We start from the raw sequence: 11,601 nt of genomic DNA, 5'->3' as shown, positions 1-11,601 counted from the left end.
ATGGACGGTCCTTGCAGGCTTTGCCTGCAAGCCCAGAGGCTGCTGGCCCAAAGGAGGCCCCACCGGCCCTTCTTTGAATCCTTCATCCGGGCCCTCATCATCTTGTGTGCCCCTCTGTCTGTGGTCCTCTCCTCCATCTCCATCTGTGATGACCACTGGCTCCTGGCCGACAACTGCCTCTTCCGGCTGTGGCGCTTCTGCACGGCCTCCAACCAGACTGGGCTGCACTGTCTCCAAGACCTGAGTCAGGCCCACGTGCCCAGGCTGGCCTCAGGCATGGCCGTGGCCCACAGCGTAGCCACCTTGGCCGTGGGGGTTGCCATCTTGGTCCTGGAGCTCCTTATGGTGTCCCAGATGTGTGAGGACCCCCATTCATGGCGCGAGTGGGCCCTGGGCTCCACCCTCTTCCTTGTCTCATTCATCTTCTCCTTCGGGGGTCTCCTGAGCTTCCTGATCCTTCTCGGGAACCAGGTCACGCTCATCGGCCTCACCCTGATGTTCTGGGGCAAGTTCACGGCCTCCTTCCTCTTTTTCCTGAACGCCATCCACGGCATCACCCACTTCAACAGCGTCACCCATCCGTGGGGCTTGCCTGCAAAATTTTAGGCCCCCCTCTGAGAATATCGAATGCTGCCAGAAAGTGTGGTCAAGATGGCACTTTTCCAACGTGTGACATTAAAACTGCCACCTCTTAGCCTTTGGCTGGTTGGGCCAGTGGCCCAGGGGCCTTTGCAGCTGGTCCACCAACCCTGGGGTGCAGCTGGCTCCGTGCCACCAGCTGCAGTCCAGCTGCACCGGCTTAGCCAAGTTATTAGGACGTTGATTTTACAAGAAGAAACATATTTTTAAGAAAAATCACATTGTTACTATCTGGCTAGTCCCAGACCCCCCAGGCAAACAAAGATTACCGTCCAGAAGGTGAGAGCAAAGGTCAGACCTCTTTTGGGCAAGGTTAAGTTTTATTTTATTTTTCCAGCTTCACTGAGATATAATTGACACATAACGTTGTGTCGGTTCAAGGTGCATGTGTCGATCTGACACATTTATAAATTGTAAAATGATTACCACCATAGTATTAGCTACCACCTGCATCCCATCACATAGTTATCATTTCTTTTTTATGGTGAGAACACTTAAGATCTACTCTCTTAGTAACATTCAAGGATATGATACAGTATCATTAGCTATAATTACCAAGCTGTGTATTAGATCTCCAAACTTGCTAATCTTATAACTGGGAATTTGTACCCTTTGACCAATACCTCCCCACCCCCAGCCCCTGGTAACCACTAAATTCTCATTACATACAAGGTCAGCCTGGAAAAGAGACGTGACTTCTCCATCTTAGAAGACCCAAGAAGAGCCACCTTGCCTCTACGCACACTTATAGCCTGAGCAGCCTGGAGCCGGTAGGTTGACTTAGAATAAACAGAGCTAGCATTAGCTAGCACTTACTGAGGATTTCCTACATGCACGGGCTCAACCGTTTCCGTGCATTAACTCACCTAACCTTCCCACCTTTTCCACAAGGAAGAAGTATTCATGGCCTCATTTTATGTATGAGAAAACCAAGGCAAGGAGAGGTTTATAACTCACCCACCACACACAGCTGGTAAGGGGCTGAGTCTAGGATTTGGACACAGGTCTAGGTGACATCTAAGTCCACACTCTCTGCTACCTGCCTCCTATATTCTAAAATCACGGGGTTCGATTCAACTGTGAAAATTGATGAAAGAAGGGAAACCTCACTAAAATGGAGTGGGAAGCCAAAACGGGGAGCTCTCATAAGGGTATCACTCCATCAATACTGATTCCCAATGGGAAGAGACATACCTTGCATCTCCAGCAGGAAATGAACTACTTTACTACCTGCAGCAGGAGGAAGAAAGATTTTCTTCTCCACTGAAAACAGCTCGGCCAATGAGAGACTGACACAACTCAGCCAATGAAAAGCCACTATTCTTTGAACTCCCAGTTTCCTCCAATGGACACTTTGTTTATAACAGCCCCTCCCAACTTCCCCTTCTCTCTATAAAAGTTTCCTCTCCTTCCCTTTACCTGGCTTGCCCCTGGTTTACCATAGTTGCAATTCTTTGCTGCTTCCCAATAAACCCATTTTGCTGGTAAAATAACTGTTTTGTTGTTTCAGATTAACGAAATATATTGAGTTCAAATTCTGGGCTCAGCCACTTACGGGCTGTGTGACCTTGGTCAGGTCAGGGATCCTCTCTGAGTCTCAGTGTCCTTATTGACAGCAGTTAGGATGCCCCCTCAGTGGCCCCTCCCTCCCTCTGGCCTCCTGACTCTGTCGGGATTATTCACCCGACTCGCCCACAAGGCTAGGGACTGCTGGAGGGAAGAATCGCAACCTATGTGTTGATACAGCTCCCACCGCCACCTGCCACACTGCCTGGCTCAGAGGAGGCGTCTGTAAATGTTTGCTGTTATTGAAGTACATTGGAGCGTGCCCCGGAAAGACCAGAAACGAATCCTGCTGAGCAGGGGGACGGCTGTGCAGCCAGGCATCCTTGTGGCTGGGCGCCCACCTGGGAACCTGGTCACACCTCAAGGGGAAAACACAGACCTTAACCCCCAGGGACCCGGCTGGGTGTAGGCCAATGTCTCGACTTGCAGTGTGGCCTTAGGCGAGGACGTAACTCCTTTGGCTTTGCTTTTCCCATTAGTAAAATAAGGAAGTAGGACTAAACCATTGGACAGTTAAAGCCTGTTCTCCTACCTCGGCTGAAAGGCCCTCAGGAGCTCTGGTCCGGGTCCTCACAGAGGAAAGGTCAGTGATGGTCTTTTTGAGAATGCCTCCTTCTCTCTGGTCTTGATGGCCTGTTCCTCCTCCTACCGTGCCCCGTCACACACATGCACGCATGCACGCATGCATACAAGGCACACACATGCATACACACGGTGATGCATACAATGGACTGTCACTCAATATCCATTCACCCCTCCTCTCTGGACCTGCCTTAGTGCAGGAACTAGAATGCTGAAAACACACTTCCCAGATGCCCTTTCACTTAGAGCTAGAGTTCTGCGTGTGACTTAGCTTCAGCCAACTGGAGACACTTACATGACCTTTTGGAAGGTGGAAGTGAGTTTCTGCAGACAAGCAATGTCTGCAGATGTTTGTTTTTTTTCTGTGGCTACTTCCAGCATGTGGGCACCAGGTTCAGGTGGGGTGAGAGGTGGAGCTGGGCTGTGCAGATGCTGGTGGTGAGTCTGATGGCAGTGCCGAGCCACTATGACAGGCAGTGGTGGCAGCCGGGGCTCCCTGATCCTGGTGGCTTCAGCAGGGGTGGGGAGGGTCTGGAGCCGGGGGCAGCTCTCTTGAAATAATCAGGTCTCCTGATTATTTATAATACATAACACTCTGTAACAGATTCCTTTCTGTTTAGCTAGAATACTTACTTTCTGTTCTCTGCACCTAAATCCTTCAAGTCTTAGCTCAGCTGTCCTGACCCCCAAGCTAGACCGAGTCCTCTGTTAGGTGCTTCCCATTCTCCAGTTACACCTGATATCCGACCAATGTCTATTCTCTCAGAGCCTGGACGAATTCAAATCCTCTCATCAGATATTTAAGGGGCATGTGTAGGCTCTGTTCTTGGTGCTGGAGATAACAGCCCTTCATAGTGTGAAAATTAATAAAGGAAACCTCACTGCAATGAAGTCTGGAGGCCAGAAGAGGAAGCTCTCAAAGTACCACTCCAGGTCAATTACAGACCCTAACAGAATAATATTCAACAGGGAAGAATCATCAATTACAGGCCCCAACAGGAAAAGATGCACCTTGCATCTCCTACAAGAAATCAACTACCCTAGCAACTCAGCCAATGAGAAACCATCATCACCCTGAGCTCTCACTTTTATCCAATGGACTTCAGTTCAGAACAACCCCTTCCAACTTCCTCCTTTATCTCTATAAGGTAAAGTTCCTTTCCTTTGTTTGTTGGACTTGCCCGTGGTTTTCGCTGTGGCTTGCTTGTCTGGACTTGCAATGCTCTGCTCTTCCCCAATAAACCCACTTTTGCTGGTAAAATAGCTGACTGTTTTATTTTAAAGTCAACAATGTGACAGCACGAAGTAGGGACTCAGTAAATATTAAGGAAACACACGAACAGGTCAACAAATTAATAAATCAGGTAATTTCAGAAAATAAAAAGCATTATGAAAACAGAACAGAGTAAAGGAATGGATGGATAGTTGGAAAGCTATCTTTCCAACTATGTATACATTTCCTGAGCCAGGGTTAGGAAGGAGCTAGGGGAAACCTCTTTGAGGGGGTGACATTTGAGCTGAGACCTGAAGGAGAAGAAGCCAGGCATAGGAGGGTCTGGGGAAGAGAATTCCAAGCAGGTGTAGAGGCCCTGAGGTTGGAAGGAGCTTGGAGTGTTTGAGGAACAGCCGTCAGGACAGTGTGGCTGGAGCAGAGTGATTTGGGGCGGTGGTGGAGCGGGGAGGGAAAACAGGCTGAGTCACATCAGTTAGGGCCTTGGAGGCCATGCTAAGGAGTCGGATTCTATTCTGAGTACAGTGAGAGGCTGTCAGAGGCCCTGAAGCAGGGACGTGACGTGACCGGTTTATGTTTTATTATTTGTTTTAGATTTTGGTTTTTTTAAAGGAACTAATTTTTAACAAATTTTAAATTTATTTATCTTTGGCTGCGTTGGGTCTTCGTTGCTGTGCGTGGGCTTTCTCTCTAGTTGCAGCGAGCGGGAGCTACTCTTTGTCGTGGTGTGTGGGCTTCTCATTGTGGTGGCTTCTCTTGTTGCAGAGCACGGGCTCTAAGAGGCGCGTGGGCTTCAGTAGTTGTGGCACGCGGGCTCAGTAGTTGTGGCTCGTGTGCTCTAGAGCGCAGGCTCAGTAGTTGTGGCGCATGGGCTCAGTTGCTCCGTGGCATGTGGGATCTTCCCGGACCAGGGCTCAAACCCGTGTCCCCTGCATTGGCAGGTGGATTCTTAACCACTGCGCCACCAGGGAAGTCTCTGGTTTATGTTTTAAAAGACAGTATGATGTCAGGGGGTGGAAGAAGGTCAGAGTGGGATCAGGGTGACCATTTGGGAGGTGACCATAGTAGACAGGGAAGGAAGTGAATGACTAGTGTGACAGCCCAGGAGATGGTGCAGTGTGAGCTGAGCTGGGAAATTTTTTGGAGGTAAAACCAGCAGAAATTGCTGACGGGTTAGACATGGGGGTGTGAATAAAAGAGAAGAATCAAGGATGAGCCCTGGCTTTTGGCCTGAGCAACTGGGTGAATGTTATCTATTGCGACGTGGACAACTGGAGTCGGATTCGGAGAGGAGAGGTCATCAGATTTCTGTTTGGGATGTTGGAACATCCAAGGGGAGCTACTGAGAGGCTGCATAGTTCAGGGGTTGAGAGCAAGGGCTCTGGAGCCAGACTGACTGGGCTGGATTTCTGGCCTTTTAGTAACTGTACGGCCAAGTTACTTTAATCTACTTTAAACCAATGCCTTAATTTTATCATCTGTAAAGTGAGAATACTTATGGTACTCATTTCATAGGATTAATGAGGATGAAGTGAGTGAACTTATGTACAGTGCTTGGGACAAGTATGTACTATATGTATTGTTGTTACGATTATGATGAGGCCAAGCCAGCAGTTAGATGTAAGAGTCTCGAGCTTAGGACAGACGCCAGGGCTGGAGCCATTCACTTATAAAAGATACATGGACAATTACTAGACTGGATGATTCTTCCTGGGGGAGAATACAGAAAAGTACATGGACATGCGTGTTGTTGTATTCACCACTGTATCCCCAGTACCTCACACAGTCTGCATATAATAGGTGCTTAATGAACGTGTGTTGAGTGGGTACGTTTCCCTTGGCAGAAGGCTCCTCTAGTGGCCAGACTGACCATGTCTGACCATGTCTGTCTTCCAGATGGAGTCCCCACCACCCTTGGGCCCTTTCACTGCTATATTCCCAGAGCTAAGCACGGGGCCTGGCACAATAAGCCCTCAATAAGTACTAGTAGTAGTTGGAAGAGTAAAAGGATACCTACAGGTGTGCCTAGCACAGGGGCGAACACAGAGTAGGCCTGACCTTGGAACCTGTGCATGAACGTGACTGTTGGCACTTGGCCATGCCACCCCATTCTGTGTTCTCACTGGGTTCCTGGGCTCTAAGCTCAGGAACTAGATGTTCCAGACTCTTTTACTGGCAAGATTATGGGTACAGTTCAGAGTGTCCTGAAGAAACGTGCTCACATGATATTTAGAAGGTGGAAGAGGGTAGAATCCATCTTTCCTTCTTTGGCAACCATGATAGATGTGTGGCCTTCTGCAGATGTAAGTTTTTACAGCAGCTGGATGACTCCATCCTCCGTCCCACTGCCAGTCTTCGGCCTCGGGACTGCAGGACAGCATTGACTGCAATGTGGGCCAGGACTTACTATAGTTTCTCGACTCCAGGTGGCAGCAACAACATTCTAACTCTTCATATCTAGCTACACTGTGACTCTTGACTCTAGAAGCTGGTGGCATCTCCTGACTTTACTCCTGATACCTTCTTTGCAAACATCTAATTCCCTGTGTTAAATTCCTTCCTGCTTGAAACGCCTAGAGTGGCTTTTGTTTTCTTGATGGAACTCTGGTCGATACAGCAACCTTCAGGGAGGGACAGGGTTGTGTTGCAGAAAGAGCTGGGACTCTGGAGCCAAGCAAGACTGGATTTTCATCCAGGCTTGTCCATTTTTTTAGCTGTGTGAGCTTGGGCAAGTCACTTTGTCATTCTTTGCCTCAGTTTCTCCTTCTCTAAAATGAATATATAATTAAGTAGTTAATCATCATCATTTATTAAGCATATAACATGAAATAAGCACTTTTCTGAATGCTTTGAATATATTAACTCATCGCATTGTTCCTTAATAATCCCATGGTCAGATTTTAGATATTTAAAACAAAATTTTAAAATCGAGGTAAATTAACAGGAAATTAACAATTTTAAGGTGTACCCTCCAGTGTCATTTCATACTTTCACAACGTTGCTCAAGCATCACCTTTATCCAGTTCCAGAATATTTGCATTTTCCCAAAAGGGAACCCCATACCCCTTAAGCAGTCACTCCTCATTCCCTCCTCCCCTCAGCCCTTGGCCACCGCTAATCTGCTTTGCCTCTGTGGACTTGCCTCTTCTGGGCATCGCGTGTAAATGGAATATGCGACCTTCTGTGTCCGGCTTCTTTCACTTAGCACAGTGTTGTTGGCGTTCACCATGTTGTAGCCGGTATCAGTACGTCGTTCTTTTACGGCCGAATGATATTCCAGTGTGTGGAGACACCACATTTTGTTTACGAATATTTGGGTCGTTTCCACTTTTTAACTATTATGAGTAATGTTGCTATGAGCACTCATGTACAAGTGTTTGTTTGAATAGCTGTTTTCATATCTCTTGGGTATATACACACATAGAAGCAGGTGCTAAAATTGTGTGTTTGTGAACGTGTGGATGTCCCACCCTGATATGAGGCTACACCGTGCCACTGGCTGCCCAGAGAGAGAGGGCAGAACACCATGGCGTCCTGTGCCAACTCTCCTCTGGGCAGTAAGCCAGAATGTGCACTGGGTTGGTCTCTTCTCTGAGTTGAATCCCAAGATCTTAACTAGTGCCTGGAGACAGGCCAGGCTGAGCCATGACCTCATCTTATTGGACTGTTTAGGCTTTTCTGAGAACTCTTAAGATCACCCAGCACAGTCTGAGTGAGATGCCTCCACCCAGCTAAGCGTCTTTAGAACATTCTGTAACCAAGGCAGGACAACTGCTCCACTCCCTAGTAGGTGCATAATGACTACAGGTGAATAAGGTGACTTTGGACACATTTCTTGAAATGGACACATTTCTTGAAATGGAGACTCAGTTTCCTCTCCTGTAAAATGGCAATAATAATGCCTTTTTCCTTCCTTCACTCACTCACTCTTTTCATTCATCCATTCACCAACTATGTATTGTGCACCTATCCTGTGCCTGGCCTTGTTCCAGGCACTGAGGACACAATGGTCAGCAGCAGACATCGTGCCTACCATCCTGGGGCTGATAGTCCAATGGAGGAGATGGATATAAACCCAATAGCCACACAAACACATGTGAAGTTCTAAATGTGTCAAGGGCTATGATGGAAAGGTAGCCAGAGCTATGACCTTCCATAGCAAGAAGATTCAACCTGCCTGAAAAGGGATGGATGGCTTCACTGAGGAAGTGCTACTTGAGCTGATGTCTGAAGCAGGAGTGTAGTGGTATCATGCGATCTATATTTTTTTGGCTGCACCACGCGGCATGCGGGATCTTAGTTCCTCGACCAGGGATCGAACCTGGGCCCCTGCAGTAGAAGCACAGAGTCCTAACCACTGGACCGTCAGGGAAGTCCCAGTATCACATGTTCTTAATTTACATTTCCCTGATGACCAGTGATGTTGGGCACTGTTTTATATGCTTACTGGACAGTTGAATACCCTTTTGTGTGTGTGCGCGTGTGTGTGTGTGTGTGAAGTGCTTGTTTAACTTATTCCCCCCAGCTTTATTGAGGTATGATTGGCAAATGAAATTGTAATGTATTTAAAGTATACATCTGATAAAGTGATGATTGATATACATATGGTACATTTGGTAATATGTATCAGTACATTTGGTGAAGTGGTGATTTGATATACATATGCACTATAAAACTATTCCCACAATTACGTTTTTGAACACATTCATCACCTCATAGAGTTCCTTTTGGCGGGGGACGGGGGGATGAGAATGCTTAAGAGCTACTCTCTTAGCAAATTTCAAGTATATAAGACAGTATTATTAACCATAGTCACCATGCCACACATGCCATACATTAGTGTACATTAGATCCTCAGAACTTATTCATCTTATAACAGAAAGTTTGTTCTTTTTGACCAGTCATTCCTTATTTCTCCTCTCCCTCAACCCCTAACAATCACCATTGTAGACTGTTTTTATGAGTTTGACTGTGTTTTTTTTTAGATTTTATATGTCAGTAATATCGTACCACACAATATTTGTCTTTTTCTGTCTGGCTTATTATACTTAACACATTGACATCCAATTTTGTTCATGTTGTTACAGATGGCAAGATTTCCTTCTTTTTAAAGGCTGAATAATATTCCACTGTATATCTGTTGAACTCTATTGCCCATTTTTAAATTGGGTCATCTTGTAGACGCTTCTTGAGAAGTGCGTCCTTTTATTGACATACGTTTTGCAAATATATTTTGCAAATATCTTCACCAATCTCTGTCTTGTCTTTTCACTCCCTTACTGTTGTCTTCTGATGAACAGTAGTTCTTAATTTTAATGGAATCCAATTTATTATTTTTTTCTTTTACGATGCTTATTTTGCCCTGCTGATGAAACTTTTGCCTCCCCCAAAGTCAGAAATATATTCTTTAATTTTTTCTCTTGGAAACTTTGTTGTGCTACTTTTCACAGTTAGGTCTATTCTCAAACTCATATGACCACTGCTATTATTTGTCTTATCAACCCTTACTCTTCCTTCAGAATCTAGTTCCATCACTGGCTTTTCTTTGGATCACCGTGACCGCTCTAGGCTTATTTAAAATGCAGTTATATCACTGAACACACTGTGTTTCAATCAGGATTCAGTTACATGCCGGCTAGTCTAAGCAGGAAGGGATTTTTCAAGGTGCTAAGTGGCTCACAGAATGATGGGGCGAGCTGAAGAAACAGGCTCCAGTTCGAATTTTCGAGAACAGCTCTCAGAACTCGACAATCAAGAGCACGGCTCTAATTAGAAAGATTAGGCTCCAGAACCACATCACTGCCGCAGCTAAGAAGCTGCCACTAAGGTACGAAGCCATGCCTGCTATAATCCTTGGCAGCAGAATGAATGAGTGTCCAGGCTTATTCTCAATGTCTACCAAGCAAGGGAAACCACATCGTCACTAACTGTGCTTCTGAAAAACCAAATGTCTCCACAATTGTGCTGCTAGGCGAAATGGCAAAAACAACGGGAAGATGGCCTCCATCTCGCTTCCATTTTCCTAAATCTGGCGTGAGTGAATCTGATTGCCCTTTACATAAATCCCCTGAGTCCTGGCTGCCAGGGGCCCTGGGAGAGCACACTGGAAGGAGGGTGCTGTCCCAGTGTATCCATCACACACAGTATTGTGATACGTGTGCTCTTTTCTGTCTTTCTTACTGGAAGGGATGTGTTCCAGGAGGGCAGGGTTCTATTAACCTTCGTGTATGCCCAGTGACTAGGTATAGTGTAGGGGCTGGTTAAATGTTTGTTGTATGAATTAATTAAATGTGTTTCTGCTTATTGCCTGTATGTCACTTAGGATACTTTTAGTTATAGCCAACTGAACAGCCAATTCAAATTTGTTAAAAAAAAAATAAAGAGAATCTATTTGTTCATGCAACTAAGAAAGGCAGAAGTAGATCTCACAGCAGGTGAGGCTTGATCAAGCTGCCTAACAATGTCACCAAGGGCCTAATTTCTTGTCAGCTCACTGGTCTGACTTCTTTCTCCAATGTTGGTTTCATTTTCTGTCCTCGTGGGTTTTATTTTCTAGTGAAGATGAACAGATGATTTTATTTTATTTTTATTTTTTTAAGATGTATTTATTTATTTTTGGCAGCATCGGGTCTTAGTTGTGGTGCACGGGCTTCTCTCTAGTTGTGACGTGTGGGTTTTCTCTCTCTAGTTGTGGAGTGCAGGCTCCAGGGCACGTGGGCTCTGTAGTTTGCAGCATGCGGGCTCTCTAGTTGAGGAGCTCGAGCTCAGTAGTTTTGGCGTGCGGGCTTAGTTGCTCCACAGCATGTGAAATCTTAGTTCCCTGACCAGGGATCGAACCGGCGCCCCCTGCATTGCAAGGCAGATTCTTTACCGCTGGACCACCAGGGAAGTCCCAGATGATTTTAAAATATGGACTATATAGTGTATTAAAAGCTGAGATATGCTCTGAAGAATAAATAAAAGAGGAATAAAATAATAAAAAAACAGGATTGGAGGGTGGGTCAGCCAGTGGTTCTTAACCTCTTCTGTGCCATGGGCCTCTGACAGTCTGGTGAAGCTTAAGGACTCCTCAGAATGTTTTAAATGCACAAAATAAAATATATAAGACTACAAAGGTAACCAATTATATTAAAATAATGAATAAACAAACTTAAGATGGGGTAATATATGTATTTTTATAGATACTTAATATAATAAGATATTTTAAATACCAACAAGTCAAAGCTTTAATTTTATTTTAAAATGACACATCAACGTGAGACACTTACCCAGTTTTAATAAGAACATTAAACAGTGAGGTGAACTTTGACTTACCGCCTTCCACTTGTTGATCAACAAACTATGTAGGGCAAGGAGCCTGGAAAGCAATTAACATACCTGGGTCACTGGTATGAGACCACGAGACATAGCTGTTTGGTGACTGAACATCTACTAGGCACAGAGTTACCTGATATTGGCTGGCAATGCAGGAGCAGCAGATGAGAACATTTTGATCACATGTATTCAGCAGCAAGTTTAATAATTACTCTAATTTAGAAGTAATAATGAACGTAAAGGATATTTTGAGAGGTTTGCAACCACTG

At 45.5% G+C, this 11,601-nt stretch overlaps 1 protein-coding gene and 1 non-coding gene across 2 annotated transcripts; one reads left to right on the top strand and one right to left on the bottom strand.

Moving 5' to 3' along the window:
* LOC101281957 (voltage-dependent calcium channel gamma-like subunit) lies at positions 1-606 on the top strand. Its single transcript, XM_033421759.1, has one exon. The coding sequence runs from the start codon at positions 1-3 to the stop codon at positions 604-606; it is 606 nt and encodes a 201-aa protein (XP_033277650.1).
* Positions 607-8,318: 7,712 nt separating this feature from the next.
* On the bottom strand, positions 8,319-8,390 carry TRNAR-UCU (transfer RNA arginine (anticodon UCU)). The gene has a single exon. It is a non-coding gene; the product is annotated as a tRNA-Arg (tRNA).
* Between the last annotated feature and the right edge of the window lie 3,211 nt (positions 8,391-11,601).

This window comes from Orcinus orca, chromosome 1, assembly GCF_937001465.1.
Source record: "Orcinus orca chromosome 1, mOrcOrc1.1, whole genome shotgun sequence".
In the NCBI taxonomy this organism is placed as follows: domain Eukaryota; kingdom Metazoa; phylum Chordata; class Mammalia; order Artiodactyla; family Delphinidae; genus Orcinus; species Orcinus orca.
The sequence above is the reverse complement of the archived record's forward strand: the minus strand, read 5'-3'. Positions and strand labels throughout refer to the sequence as shown.

Coding starts and splice junctions, on each gene's coding strand:
- LOC101281957 (XM_033421759.1), top strand. CDS start 1: ATGGACGGTCCTTGCAGGCTTTGCCTGCAAGCCCAGAGGCTGCTGGCC.